The sequence below is a fragment of the Narcine bancroftii genome, chromosome 4, assembly GCF_036971445.1.
Source record: "Narcine bancroftii isolate sNarBan1 chromosome 4, sNarBan1.hap1, whole genome shotgun sequence".
NCBI classification, from domain to species: domain Eukaryota; kingdom Metazoa; phylum Chordata; class Chondrichthyes; order Torpediniformes; family Narcinidae; genus Narcine; species Narcine bancroftii.
Genome location: NC_091472.1, coordinates 41,726,040 through 41,742,096, shown reverse-complemented (window position 1 = coordinate 41,742,096; position 16,057 = coordinate 41,726,040). Strand labels below are relative to the sequence as shown.

Here is a 16,057-nt window from a genome sequence, read left to right as displayed (position 1 = left end):
GTCAGCAAGAACATATCAGGACCTGCTAACTAAGCAGAGACAGAAAATAATTTTGCTCATTTTCCATTCCTGGGTTCAGTCTGATGACGCATGGTTGAACTCAGTTGTCCTAAGAGTCTATTGTTGAACGTCTTTAATGTTTAGATGCGTGAAGAGTGTATTTTCAAATGAAGCAGTAGGGATCTCTCAGCAATCTCAAAAAGAGGCAATAGCAAAGAGCTGAGTAAAATAATATTTCACTATGCCTTCGAACAAAACAGGATCTATAGTCTTCAAGTGAGTACCAACTGTTAATCTATCAGTCAGAAAATCAGCCAGTTGCAGACATGATGTGAAAAATGAAAACAATATTAATGCTTCAAGTGGTAGAAATAAAGAGGAAGATTTTGATTATACAGCTTAGATGCTAAAGAGTTGCAGAATGAAGCAGCGTTTTAGTGTGGAGTTAGTGCAAGGCGTCACCTTGTTAAAGCCAGTGATAAACAGCTGATTGTCACTTGAGATGCCGGCTTCCACTTATTAAGGAGCTGTGGGACAATTTCATGGTTTGTGCTTCAACTGATGCACTTTCCACACAGTGACCATGGTTTAGGTGTTAACAGAATACGGCTATTGACTTCAAGCACCAGTTAAAGGGATAGACAAGATAGAGAGGTGTTCAACATTTCATAGTCGATGTAGGTGCAGCAAAAAGGAGAGCAGAAAATCTCTGGGTGGGGCATTTTTATAAGATTTTGTAAAAATGATTCCATTCTCTAAGGATATCATCTGAAAAGAAGTAAATGGCGTGCTGCTCCAATATTATGCACCTTAAAAATAAATCAGAAAAAAAAGGTTTAAAAAATTCTGATTCTATATTTGTCTCTTGAAATTTTGCAATCAAAATGAAAACAAATATAACAACCTGAAAAAAAAACCCTTCAAGTCCTAACAATTTGCCATTAAGGAAATTTGCCAGGAATCCTTCTTGACCTCGATAAAAGATGGGAGAGTGCATGAGGACAGGAAGACTGAATCATAGAACGTAACAGCACAGAAAAGTATACCATTCGACCCTTCCGGTATGTGCCGACTAATAAAACTAGCTAGTCCCACTGAGCTACTCTAATTTCATAACCCTCTCCTATCCATCTATTTATTCAATTTATTTTTAAAACTCGATTGAATCTTCATTGGATGGCAGCTCATTGCACACTCCTACCACTGAGTGTTCCTAATGTTCCCCTTGTACCTCTCCCATTTCAGCCTAAAGCTATATCCTCTCGTATTTATCTCCCCCAACCTAAGTGGAAACATCCTACTCCCATCTACTCTGTCTATACCTCTCATAATCTTATAAACCTCAATCAAGTCTCCCCTCATTAGTCATGCCGAAGGTTACAGAACAACTTCTGCCGGATTTCCTCAATCAGTAGCATATTCACAAACCTCTTTAAATGCTTCATTATTTTAAAGCATATTGTGGTAAGTTCATATATACCACTGTTGCTGGTCTATTTAATGTACCTGTGCGACTGCAGCAAATATTTTGATGCATCTGTACATTGTACTTATGTAGATGGCAATAAACACAATATCATGTCATTAGCTGGAGATTTATTTTAAGAACTGATCTTTCCAAAGATTAGTTTTCCATACTGTAATTGCCATGCAATTAACGTGTAATTGAAACATCAACCAGCAAACCTATAATTAGCAAAATTCATCTGGACGTACACAGTTCAACAGTAGAATCCTGGAGATGGGAACAGAAAGTTCTTCATCTAATTCTGGAGAATCTATTTTATGCAATTAAATAAAATTATGGATGATTGTTTTTACTCCAATGAAATACATTAACTTTATTTGGAAGAACCATTCATTAAATTATATAATATAGTTAATTGTACCTGATGATATCTGTGGTAAATATGTACATAATAGCAGTTAAGAAAATAAGACACTCAAACACTCTACTTCCCACATTGTGAATAAGTAGACAGAAATGTACTTACAATGTATATGCAGCCACATTCTGTACTATGATAATGTACCCAAGTGTGGTACAGTATTTTTATTCTAATCAAAAGTTTAATGAGCCGATTAGCTACATGTGAAACCCAGATATGTACGCAAATCACTTAGAAGTGGAGTAAATTCCAACAACAGTGAATAGAAAATTTTAATTCAAAACAAAAATCTTCTAATAAAAGCTGGTACCAGTAAAAGTTGCTAGGTCATCATAAAAAAAGTTAAATAAAAACAGAAATCTGCTGGAAACACTTTCAGGTCTGGCAGCATCAGTGGAAAGAGAAGTTTCAGGTTGAAAAGCCTTTGTGAAACATTACCACACCACTTAACTGATTGACTGACCGATTCCTATTGGAAGGCAATCTTTCCAACCATGCAACCCCAATCCCACCGTATCTCAACTGCTTTCCAAAGTTTCCTAACCTTTACCTTTATGGTAACTCTAAATTTACAACAGATATTTATAACGTGTATATAGGAAAAAAAAAAACCCAGACCATTACAATCCAAGCTCAAAATGCCCAAATTAAAACTCCCAGAACAAAACCTCAAGTCAGTCAGGTCAAGTCCATCAATCAAAAAGGAACAGAGTCTGGTCTCCAGGCTTGAGATTCTTAGTTTGGTTGCACGCTGGTCTTTTAGTTGGATGTGGAGACAGATGGCTGTGATGACTGTAGACTTCCGGTATCAAATGTGGCCACAACCACCTTTGATTTCTTCACATGGGATATCCTTGTCACTACACGAGGTTCACGCCTCTGAAGCCCACCTTAGAGTTAACAAATGACCTTCTGTCACATAAATCTTCCCCTCTAAACACCCTGTCTTGGGTTGTCAAGTGAGTCCTGTCACATGGAAGTCCTCCTCTTGGAAGGGGACTGGAGAAGGCCTGGTCGGACAGACACACACACTGGCACCCGCAAACAAAGTAGGTCAGTTTCCTTTCTCCCACTGAAGCTACTGGGTGAGCACATTGACAGATAGTTACAGATGGCAGCGCTAGCACCCATGAACAAAGCAACTCAGCCTCGTTTGCTGAAACTGCCGGGTGAGCACGCACACATAGACCAACCGTCTGACTGCCCTCCGACCCATCAACCAACCTGTTAAAAACTCAGCGTGCTGGGCTCTTCAAATGCCCTAGCGCATGCCTTCAGCTCTCCCCATTGGCTGAGAGAGGTTGACTACAGCGGACGCATTCTCCGTCAGCCCATCAACTTCCAGTGCATGGCTCTAGTGCAGGGGTGTCAAACTCAAATTCACGGAGGGCCAAAATTAAAAACTTGGTCTAAGTCGAGGGCCAAACTAAATATTTATTGAAAATTTTCAACAACATCTGCATGTTTTCTCTTCTTTCAACATACGTAATGTTAAACTTTAGGATATAACTTTAGGAGGATAATGTTACAGGTCAGGAGTAGGTAGCTCAAGTCCACCCTTTGCTTGACCTGAGGGAAACATATTTGGTCCCTGTGGAGATGTAGTCAGCATTCACAGGCTGTGTCCATTTTGGCCTGCATCAGGACCCAGCATTTCCTGCTCACTCCTCAGGCTCTAGGCCTCTATTCACCCTCGACCCACCATCCCTCTACCTGACCAGTCCTTTACCCAACCTCTACTCACCCCTCACTCCACTCGCTCTGCCTCTACCCACCCCATCCTATACACGCCCCTCTACTGCCTCTCCCCTCAACCTGTTCCTCCCTCTACCCGTCTCTCACCCTCTAATCACCCCTCCCCTACTTGCCCTGCCCCTCCCCTTTTACCTCTTCCCTATCCACCCCTCCTTCTACTCATCCCTCCCTCTAACTGCCCCTCGCACCACCACAACTTCCCCTGCCCATTACTCCTCACCTACATCCTCTGCCCACCCCTGCTTACCCACCCACTCAGGCCCAGCGCGCTGCCGATCAGCCTTTGCGGAACAGCGGGGGCCGTGCGCAGCCTGCCATGTCTGTCACGCCGACAGGAAATCACAGGCGCTCGCCCATCCGCCGCACAGCTCGACAGGTGGGAGAAGTGACTGGTTGTGCGGGGAGCCTTCCAACTGGCTTGCCGGCTGATGACATCGACAGACTTCTCGTGTTACAATTTTGTTTTCCCCGTTCTCAAAGTTTGCACGGTCAACCTGCAACACTCTTGCTCCCTCCGCGTCCCGTGGATCTGATGCCCGGGTGTTGTTAGGATTCCCAGCGGAAGGTTTGTGGAACTTTACCATTCTGGATTCCTTTTTGAGAATATTCTGGCCATCTTTTAAGGGGGGTGGTTTTAGGGGGGGAGGGGATAGTTAGGGGGTGGGGAAGGATGTGCAATGAAGGGGGAGGATGGTGGGGGTGACATTACCGAAAAACAGCATCGGCTCTCGCTGCAGGGCGGGCCACCTCTAATACATTTTTGAAATGATCTTGCGGGCCAAATATAATTTTATTTGGCCCGCGGGCCAGAGTTTGACATGTGTGCTCTAGTGCTTCTGACAGCTGTCATTTCCCAGTGCTGTTTCAGCGCTTCCCACATAGTTTTTCCCAGAGTAACTTTCGCGCTTTACAGCAGCGCACGATCCCCTCTCTCCCACCATAGATTCAGTCCTGTCCCTGGTCCAAAAATAAAATTGCCCAGGGTCCATAATATAAACTACTGCTGCAATTAACTGAAAGTGAACCACATATGCTAATACTTGCCCCATCAGCACACCCGCAACTCTAGGATAAATTAAATGTCTGATGGGAAATAAATGTTGATGGAGAGTTTGGAAATTTTGGACCATCAAATCAAATCCCTTTTTGGAAAACAACACATAAGCAAAACCAGAAAAATAACTTGCATGTCCAAGACAAAGCAAAATTGGTTTACATTTTAGGTTTAGCACCAAAACGACGGCATTCATATAAAGGAGCCCCTAAAAAATTAGAGATACATTGCAAAATGGAAGTCCACATTAAATGCTTTCATGTGTCAAAGGGGTTCTCAGCATTCAGCAGCTACAATACCATTACTTTGGCTGAGTAACCAATCACAACAAAGACTTATGACAGCAATTAAAAAGCACTTGCTGTCTGCTGTGGAGGTTGCGGGAGCACTGGAGGCAAACAATGAACACTCAAGCCCCTTTCACACGAATTAACTGCCACTCGGCCTTTAAAGTGCCTAGTGTGAAAGCAAAATCAGCTCAATGCCGGCATCAGATGACATCATCTCACACCGGGGATTGATGGCCTCGACCCCTAGCACAATCCATGGCATCTGCAGATGCTGGCGTTGCAATCAGGCAAGTCTGAAATGGGTAACTGCCTTGTGGGATGGAAATGACCCAAGTTTTTGTGTGAGTGCAGGAAAAAAAGATTAAAATGAAGGTTTAGGGTTAGGGTTTAGAGTTAGGGAAAGTCACTGTGGGGGAATGAGAGAGAGGAAATAAATAGCAATAAATAGCAATAGTGGACAATTTTAAAACAGCATGGGAAAATTGGGAGTGTTTTAGCACACATTTTCTAAAGATCGTGGGAAAAAAGCAATGGTGGACCTGACTTCCCAGAATGCAGTGCAGCAGAGAACACCCTCTATGAATGCTCCATGCATGCAGCCAGGCATACAGCCCTTTCTCTGCTGCTTGGAATTTTGGGAGGTCAGGTCCGCCATCGCTTTTTTCCCACTTTATTTATAAATTGCACGAGATAGTGCTACCAATTATCCCACACTATATAAATTGTGCGCGATAGCGCTATAAACCTTCCCACGCTGTATAAATTGTGCACTTTTGCGCTAGAAACATTTCCACGCTGTATAAATTGTGTACTATAGCGCTTCAAACTTTCACATGCTGTGTAAACTGTTCGCTATAGTGCTATAATCCTTCCCACGCTGTTTAAATTGTGCACTACAGCACTAGAAACATTTCCATGCTGTACAAATTGTGTGCTATAGAGCTACAAACTTTCCCACGCTGTGCAAATTGTTTGCTATAGCACTACAAACTTTCCCACACTGTATAAATCGTGCGCTAAAGCGCTACCAACTTTTCCACCCTGTTTAAAAATTGTCTGCTATTGCTATTTATTGCTAGCACTTTCCCACGGTCCCTTATTAAGGTTTATATAGGTCAGCACAACAACAACAGGGGCTAAAGGGCTCATACTGTGCTGTGCATAAAGCTTAATTATGTTATAATTAGGCATGATTAATTTTGTTTAAATATAAGATCATAATACATTGATCAGGATTTAGGGCAGGTTCACCATCACTCGATGCCTCATGATGTCAGTGGTGGAAGGTTGAACAGTCCTAACCCTGGAGATGGCTCCTTGCAAATGTGAAAGCATTCAGTATCCCAGGACACTGAACAGCCAATTTAGTGGGTTACAAGTGTGAAAGGGGCTTTAGTGACCATGGGGGAATCTCCTTTGCTTCTCTTTCTCTGACTGTAAGGGGCCCTGGGCAATTTCTGCTGACAGCAAATCTTTGTCTCCCTAATGGTAAAGTAAAGGAAATTTTGTGTAATATCATATTTGCTATTTTATTACATGACAAAAAAAAATCTTGATTCTTGAAATAATCGTCTTCATACATGAAAACTTTTAGGGCCAGTGCTTCATTAATCAGTTATGGTTTAACTATTATTACAAATTCACTAACACCTTACATAACAAAGTTTAATATTTTCAGTGTATCTTATTGCTAGGTTATTTTGAAAAGATCAGATTTTTTTGCACTCATTCACAGGATGTGAGCATTGTTATAAGGCACTGATGAGACCTTACCTTGTGTATTGTGAGCAGTTTTGGGCTTCTCATTAAAGAACGGATGTGCTGATGTAGTGTGGGTTCAGAAGAGGTTCAAAGGATTATTCAGGACTCATGGCCATTACGCGATGGAATTTAGGAGAATCAAGAAGATCTCACTGAAATATTTTGAGTGCTTAAAGACATGGACAGTGTAGATGTAGAAAGATTGTTTCCCATGGTGGGAGAGTCTAGGACAAGATGACACAACTTCAGGACTGAAGGGCTTCCACTTAAGACAGAGATGTGGAGAAATTTCTTTTGCCAGGTGAATATGTGGAATTTGTTGCCATAGGCAATTGTGGAGGCCAAGACAATGGGTGTACTTAAGGCAGAGATTGATTGGTTCTTGATTAGCCAGGTTATGGAAAGGAGGCCGGGGAGTGGGAAAATGGATCATATGATTGAATATTGGTGCAGACTCGATGGGCTGAATAGTCTATTTCTGCTCCTATGTCTTCTGATCTTATCGATGTCAATAATCATTGTCCACCCCTCATTTCCTTTGAACCAATGAGACAGGTACGAAACAATCACGCTGAAGAAATCACAAAAGTGACAGACCTGGTAAAAGTTGCAGATCTCCTTTCCTGTAGGATAGTAGTTGTCCAATTGGGCTTCTACACTCAATAGATTCATGTGGATTGAGACAAGCCTTTTTCAGAAATGATCTGTGTTTTTAATTACTTGAATTAATATTTTACATATGGTATGATTTGAACTCTTTTTTAGATCAGTGGTCCAGAACACTGGCAGTTGGTCAAATGATCAAACCCATGTGTTACTATCTCCCAGTTTTGCTGAATTTGGAATCATTTTCCTGTATTGTTGTGTAAAGGGCTGCAAACAACCCAATAATGTGAAGAAGGGTTAAACTACTAAAAACAAATTCAAGATTTTGGTGTTAAACTATACGGATTGAAATACCAAAGTTACTGTCATTTTCAAGGTGTCATAACAGCTCCATCGTAATTTCCACCACAACATTATGGCCATTAAACTTTGGTCTCATTTAGTTGACCTTTCTTGCTTTTTAATAGCCAATTAAAATGTGGATCTTCTCCTAGGCACCCACATTGTATTTTATACAATTTGAACCCCTAAAAACTGGTGAGACCACACTCAAGAGTATCATGATCAGTTCTAGTAACCTTATTACAGGAAGGATATCGATGCTTTGGAGAAGGTATAGCAGAGATTAACCAGGATGTTGCATGGATTGGAGAATATGTCATATGAAGCAAGGTTAATGAGCTAGGGCTTTTCTCTTTGGAGCGATGAAGGATGAGAGGCAACTTAATAGAGGTGTATAAGATTATGAAGTGCTTAGTTGGGTGGACAGTCAGCACCTTTTTCCTGGTGTGACAATAGGAAATTTCAGATGACATCTGTTTAAGGCAGTGGTTCTCAATCTCTTTTATTTCCCCCCCCCCCCCCCACTCACATACCACTTTATGTAATCCCTTTCTAACCGCAGAACCCCTGTGGCATAGGATGTGAGTCTAAAGAAAAAGGATGAGAACCACTGGTTTAGAGTGAGTGGAGGAAAGTTTAGAGGAGATATTAGAGGAAAGCTTTTTACTCAGAGGTGGTGGATGTCTGATACAACAGGGACATTCAAAAGACTCTTAGATAGGAACATCTAATAAAATATACATAAAATAGAGGGTTATGAGGTGGGAAAAATTAGATTGTTGTGGAGATAGGGTCTGTGCAGCTGGATAGAGTGTGCTAGAGGTGAAGCCACGCACACTCAGTGACAATGAAGGGGCTCTCTTTAGCTTCTCTTTCTATCTTACTATAAGAAAGTTAGAGAGCTATGGGCGTGAGGAAGGCAAAAGTTGTGGAGTAGGTTTTCATAGTTCAGCACAACATTGTGGGCTGAAGGGCCTGTACTGTGCTTAATGTTTTAAGATCTATGTTTTATGTCCTATGTTTCCTGTTTGCTGGTGAAAAACTATTGGGTGTTAGTACAATGCAAAGACCTTAAATTCAAGACCACAACAATTTATTCTTCTATAAACAGACCATGTATGAAGCAGTGGAATATTTGGGAAACTGAATTTTAATGCGAACGCCTATGGATGTTATGAAATGGACATAAAACGTGGGTGGCTTGAGTTTTCAAAGGTTAAAAATATTTACAGTTTTTACTTCCACTTAACTATTTTACAGGAACTGGAGAGTTATTTGTATCAACAGTCTTTATCAGTTCCCTCTCAGATTTCTGCACACAAGACTATCCATGCAGAAGTATTTAATTTTGTTCACCACAACTCTTATCATGTGTATCAGACTGGGCTCAAAGGTCAACAGATTCAAAAATTACAACCAAATAGTATGGAACTTAAACGCGAAAATGTACTCATGATTATCCAAACAATTTTTTTTTGGTGAAAGGTTGAGGCATTAAACAGATGTTTTCTCTCAAGAGGCAGAAGAGTACTGCTGAATGTTTTTTCCCCTTCCCCATGTAAAACACAATTCCTCAATAACATGTCTGAGGTAAATGCAGTGCAATATAAGAAACTGGAAATGAACACAAGAGTGGATAGGCTTCTGACCTTCATTAGGGAAATAGAATAAATCATTCTTTTGAGATCATCACTCCTTACATTTAAAAAAAAATCTTTCTCCCATGCTCTTTGGCATCACCTCGCTAAGATTTTGCAGCTACTCCTGATGACTGGTGCTATGGACTCATCACCGGTTATTAGAGAGTTTACCACAATGATGTGATTTTGCTTAATTACTGCATGTAAACCTTCCTTAATTTCTTCACTCCATCGCTGCAGGCAGTTCATAGTGATTCATGGACACAAATGTACGCCCACCAATGTTAGGCAGATGTTGGAGCTTCAGTGGTCATCTGGTTTGCAGATGTTTATATAGGATGCAGTTGTGCTCTCTGGTTTATATATGAGTTATGATTGAAGATCCCATAGGAGTTTTATCCAAAATAATTACAGACATCATAGGTTTTAGTTCAATTGAAGTATAATTTAAGAAATGTTTTACAAAAATTACTTTGTTCTACTGTATCTAACAGTGTAGATGCTTCTGGGATTTTAATTTGATTATCTCACACCAATATAGCAATATTAGAGAAGTTAAAAACACGCATGATGGAAATTTAAAATAAAACAGATTAAAAGTTAACATCGATAATTTCATTTTTTTTCCCTCCCTACATATGCTGCGAGATGTGAGCATTTTCTGTTTTAATACCCGGTTCACTCATCTTTAAAACTAGCATTTTAATCCAACTCAGATCACAGGGTGATAAGATTCTTTTGTGGAAAGATATGAGAGTCCCAGGAGAAATGACTTTAGGTAACCACAATTCAATCCCTCCCCAAGCCTGATACACAAAAGACTTTAAAACCTGACCATGATTAATAATCTGAGGTTTATAAAATGGAAATAGAATATTTGTGCTCCTAAGATTCAACAACCCGTTCTTTTTGATGCAGATAATTATAAAAATAAACATTTACATTGCATATGTTCGTTATACAGCTTACACCTGGCCGCAACCCAGAATTTTCAGGATATAATTTCGTGCCTGCGTAACAAAATTTAAAAATGTAACCTGATAAACAGAGGGCCTGGTCCATTAATGTTCCAATAGGCCCTATAATACAGTGAGTGTATATTTATTTCCTGAAAGCTCCCCCACTATGAAGCTGAGTTTTAATATATGGTCTGTAACATAAAATGCAACACTGAAAGTGTTAGGTCATATAACATGCTGGGTTTTTTTGGTGAAATATAAAACAAACATTCTGCTCAGCAGATTCTGCTTGATCATCCAGATGAACCAAATATCCTGCCGTCATTCCCATTGAATACTCTACCATCAGTCCCATTGAATATCCTGCTATCATTCCCATTGAATACTCTACCATCACTCCCATTGAATATCCTGCTATCATTCCCATTGAATACTCTACCATCACTCCCATTGAATATCCTGCTATCATTCCCATTGAATACTCTACCATCACTCCCATTGAATATCCTGCTATCATTCCCATTGAATACTCTACCATCACTCCCATTGAATATCCTGCCATCATTCCCATTGAATACTCTACCATCACTCCCATTGAATATCCTGCTATCATTCCCATTGAATACTCTACCATCACTCCTATTGAATATCCTGCTATCATTCCCATTGAATACTCTACCATCACTCCCATTGAATATCCTGCTATCATTCCCATTGAATACTCTACCATCACTCCCATTGAATATCCTGCCATCATTCCCATTGAATACTCTACCATCACTCCCATTGAATATCCTGCTATCATTCCCATTGAATACTCTACCATCACTCCCATTGAATATCCTGCTCTCATTCCCATTGAATACTCTACCATCACTCCCATTGAATATCCTGCTATCATTCCCATTGAATACTCTACCATCACTCCCATTGAATATCCTGCTATCATTCCCATTGAATACACTACCATCACTCCCATTGAATATCCTGCTCTCATTCCCATTGAATACTCTACCATCACTCCCATTGAATATCCTGCCATCATTCCCATTGAATACTCTACCATCACTCCCATTGAATATCCTGCTCTCATTCCCATTGAATACTCTACCATCACTCCCATTGAATATCCTGCCATCATTCCCATTGAATACTCTACCATCACTCCCATTGAATATCCTGCTATCATTCCCATTGAATACTCTACCATCACTCCCATTGAATATCCTGCTATCATTCCCATTGAATACTCTACCATCACTCCCATTGAATATCCTGCTATCATTCCCATTGAATACTCTACCATCACTCCCATTGAATATCCTGCCATCATTCCCATTGAATACTCTACCATCACTCCCATTGAATATCCTGCTATCATTCCCATTGAATACTCTACCATCACTCCCATTGAATATCCTGCTCTCATTCCCATTGAATACTCTACCATCACTCCCATTGAATATCCTGCTATCATTCCCATTGAATACTCTACCATCACTCCCATTGAATATCCTGCTATCATTCCCATTGAATACTCTACCATCACTCCCATTGAATATCCTGCTATCATTCACACTGCTTGACATTATTCCCATAGAACCATAGAACATTACAGCACAGAAACAGGCCCCTTCGGCACTTCTAGTCTGTGCCGAATCATTTCTATTACCTAGTCCCACTAATCTGCACCCTCTCCATAGCCCTCCATACCTCTCCCATCCATGTACTCGTCCAAATTCTTCTAAAATGTTAAAACTGAGCCCGCATTCATCACTTCAGCTGGCAGCTTGTTCCACACTCCCACCACTCTGTGTGAAGAAGGGCCCCCTAAAGTTTCCCCTTTCACTCTTAACCAATGTCCTCTGGTTTGTATCTCACCTACCCTCAGTGGAAAAAGCCTATCTACATTTACTCTGTCTATCCCATTCACAATTTTTAATACCTCTATCAAATCTCCCCTCGTTCTTCTCCACTCCAGGGAAGATTTGCTCCTGAAGTCTGGGCAATAATAAATCTTCTTTGCACTCTTTCTATCTTATTGATATCTTTCCTCTAGTTAGAGGACCAAAACTGCGCACAATACTTCAAAATTGGCCTCACCCATATCTTATACAACTTTACCATAACATCCCAATACTTTGATTTATGAAGGACAATATGCTAAAAGCTCTCTTTGCAACCCTATCCACCTGTGAAGCCACTTTCAGGGAATTATGTAGCCGTATTTCCAGATCTCTCTGTTCTACTGCACTCCTCAGTGCCCTACTATTTTCAGTTTATGTCCTTCCAAAATGCAACACATCACACTTATCTGCATTAAATTCCATCTGCCATTTCCCCCTCCCCATTTTTCCAGCTGGTTCAAATCCCTCTGCAAGCTTTGAAAACCTTCTTCGCTGTCCACAGCACCTCCAATATTGGTGTCATCTGCAAACTTGCTGATCCAATTTACCACATTTATCATCCAGATCTTGATATTGATGACAAACAATGGTCCCAGCACTGATCCCTGATGCACACCGCTATTCACAGGCCTCCCGTCTGAGAAGCAATCAGCCACCACCACTCTCTGGCTCCTCCCATCCAACCAATGTCAAATCCACTTCACTACTTCACCATGAATACCAAGCATCTGAACCTTCCTGACTAACCTCCCATGTGGGACCTTTTCAAATGCCTTACTAAAGTCCATGTAGACAAGATCCACATCCTTTCCTTGGTCAATTTGCCTGATAACCTCCTCAAAAAACTATATAAGATTGGTTAAACATGACCCACCATGTACAAAGCCATGTTGACGATCCCTAATCAGTTTCTAGCTATCCCAATAATTGTATATCTGATCTCTCAGTACATCATTTGAATATTCCCATTGAATATCCTCCCATCACTCCCTTACAGATATTCTAGTGGCAGCATTTTTGTTCTTTTTTCCTACCACTTTTACCTTCTAAATTACCTGGTCATTTATTAGTGAACTCATTTGTTCTGTCTGTGATTAAAAGAATGACTACAAAATCAGCATGTTATTTCTTTCTTATGACCCATTAAATATGATTAGAGTACATTATTATTAGTTTGTTATTTTTAGTGTCCTGGGCAAAAACAAAACAAAAAAAATCATATTTATACAACTGTAAAATAGGAAAAAATACATTTCAGATCATTAACAATAATTTGTATAATTTCTCCAAGATGATTAATGCTGCCATATGGAACTAATTGTTGGAGAATATCTGTAAATGCATTTCGTGATTTTAATATGTTCAAGCTGAATCCTATCGTGTGTCCTACTGCTTAGAGTAAAAGTGCAGACCATATATTTCATTTATGTGAAGAAAATATTTTAGTGAAATCAGAAACCATTCTCACTGATTAGTTTGCAGAAGCTTGTTATTTTGTTAATAATACATTTGAGAATACTATTTTAGATTACTGTATATTGTGGCGTATAAGTCAACCTTCAGATAAGAAGGTTTTCAGCCTCATTTTCATGGTTTTATGATATATTCGACATAATAACACAACCCCCCTCCCCCAAATTTTCTACAAGGAACCTGTTAGAGACTAGTGTCTGGGTCTCCCAGCAACAACCCAAACTTTGTTACAATATCCCAATTGCCAAATAACAAATTAGGCAAGTATAAAAACAGTAAAAAAAAAACTGGTTCTGGGTGGGAAGATGCCAAACGGAAGTGGGTCTGAGTCTTCAGCATCGGCTGCAGTCGTGGAGTCAGTGATGGTGACACCATTCTCAATATTGGCTGCGGTGCTGTCTACACCGAAGAAGTCGCTTCGCTGCCCAAGTGTGCTTGGTGCAGGAACCATAGCTTCATGTCGGTCTTTGGGGCACCAGTACCCGGGCAGGAGCAGGGACCTCAGGCTCCCGGGTAGGAGTAGGGACCTCGGGTTCTACAATCATAAAACATCTGGGTGGGTTATGGCAGTGGTGGGGAAGTGTTGGGGCATGGTGGTAGGGAGGTGCTTTGGGTCGTCTTATATGCCAAATCTACGTCGAGTGTTTTTTTTTAAATTGAATTTGTATCATTTTTGCATCAGCCATATAAGATGACCCTTGATTTTTGAGTGCTTTTTGAGGGTTTCAAGGGTTTACTTATACACCGAAATATATGGTATCCACTTCTCTTTCAATACCAAAAAACCCAAAAATCTTCACTTGTATTCGTTTAACATATTCAACTAGGAATGGCATATCAAGCAAAATATTGATCTGATCTGTTGTAGCACTGAATGTTTGTTGAGAGTAAAACATGAAAGTCTGCAGATGCAATGATTGAAGTAAAAATGCAATGATGGAGAAACTTAGCAGGTCAAGCAGCGTACTTTATATATCAAAGATAAAGATACATACCAACGTTTTGGACTAGTTAATGTTAATTGATTTAGGGTGGTAGTGGACTAGTGTTTGGGATTTTGTGCTCTTTTTGATAAAGTAAGACTGACCAGTGAGCTACCTCATCAGGAACTCTGTGCAATTTTCTCGAGCTTCTTTGAGTTCGATGAGCTCCGTTTCACACTTGTCAATGTCGTAACCTCCAACAATAACGAGGCCTATGTGAGCGATTGTAGGGAACAGAATGTTTGAAGTGGGATCTTGTCAATGCTCAAATAGTTTGCTCAACATGTACTTTCTCAGCTCATATAAAATAAGATGAGTTACAGGAGGGTATTTAGCATCTACAAAAATGTATACGACCAATCTTCTGGCATGGAGGACTGAAGAAAAATGTTGGGAATAGGAATAGAGAACATAATGTCTATTATGCAAGAATGACCTGGCATACAACTGGTTGAGTGGGTTTGGAATGGTCTGTTAGCTTTACGCATTGACATAGGTTCAGTTAATATACAAACAGCTCGGGATCACTTGCATTCATTCATCACTTCCGATCAATATCTATTGATCAATGGTGACCTCATCTAATCCTTTACATTGGGCTTGGGGTGGCAGAAAAGAGCTGAAAGAGGGATAAAGATCAACAGGTTAGCTGTAAATATATCAGTTTGACCTTTAATTATAATTTATTTCTCATTTTCATAACAGGGTGGAACTTTGATGCTATTAATTACTTATTAAAAGAGGAAGGTAGAAAATAAATCAACTCATCTATCTCTGTGCAGCACAAAACTGTAAACATGATTTCAAGACAACCCCAGTTTAGATTTTGCCATTTGAAATGCACAAAGGAAGTCTCTATACAAGAGCATGGGTGGTACGGTTGGCATAGTGGTTAGTGTGACATTAATACAGCACCAACGACCTGGGTTCAAACCTGGCGCTGTTGGTAGGGAGTTTGTACATTCCCCCCATGTCTGCATGGGTTTCCTCCTGGTGCTCAAGTTTCCTCCCATGATATAAAAATTTATGGGGATTGTAGTTTAATTGGTGTATTTGTGGAGCATAGGCTCCTGTCCTGTAAGGGCCTGTTACTGTGCTGTATGTCTAAAAGAAAACATTGCTCAGAACTTGTAAGCAGTTTGCAATTAAAAACTGAGACATAAGATTTATTTTTGTCAAAGGAAACAGTTTGGTGCTACTTTTCAGCCTCGATGCTTTGGGAACAACAAAAAAAAACACAGGTTTTGTAATTCCAAGAAGTTTTGGTAAGAAGTAGGAAATTGATTCCAATGGGCAAAAGAAAGAACAGTTGAGTAAAATCTGCACACAAAGGATATTATCAAGGATGTAAAGTGAATTTTATACTGTAGAATAATAATGAGTCTGAAGCAAAAAAAA

At 40.1% G+C, this 16,057-nt stretch overlaps 1 protein-coding gene and 1 long non-coding RNA gene across 11 annotated transcripts in view; one reads left to right on the top strand and one right to left on the bottom strand.

Moving 5' to 3' along the window:
• thada (THADA armadillo repeat containing) overlaps positions 1-16,057 on the bottom strand; it is a 466,325-nt gene that overhangs the window by 24,223 nt on the left and 426,045 nt on the right. The window contains exon 37 of one of the 7 annotated variants that reach the window (XM_069931128.1): positions 14,631-15,278. The exons of the other annotated variants lie outside the window; for them this stretch is intronic. Within the exon in view, the coding sequence (XP_069787229.1) occupies positions 15,241-15,278 (38 nt within the window). The 3' untranslated portion in view covers positions 14,631-15,240. Of the gene's footprint in view, positions 1-14,630; positions 15,279-16,057 lie in introns of those variants that run through there. 7 annotated transcript variants of the gene reach the window in all.
• LOC138760493 (uncharacterized) overlaps positions 1-16,057 on the top strand; it is a 61,574-nt gene that overhangs the window by 35,506 nt on the left and 10,011 nt on the right. The window lies entirely within an intron of this gene.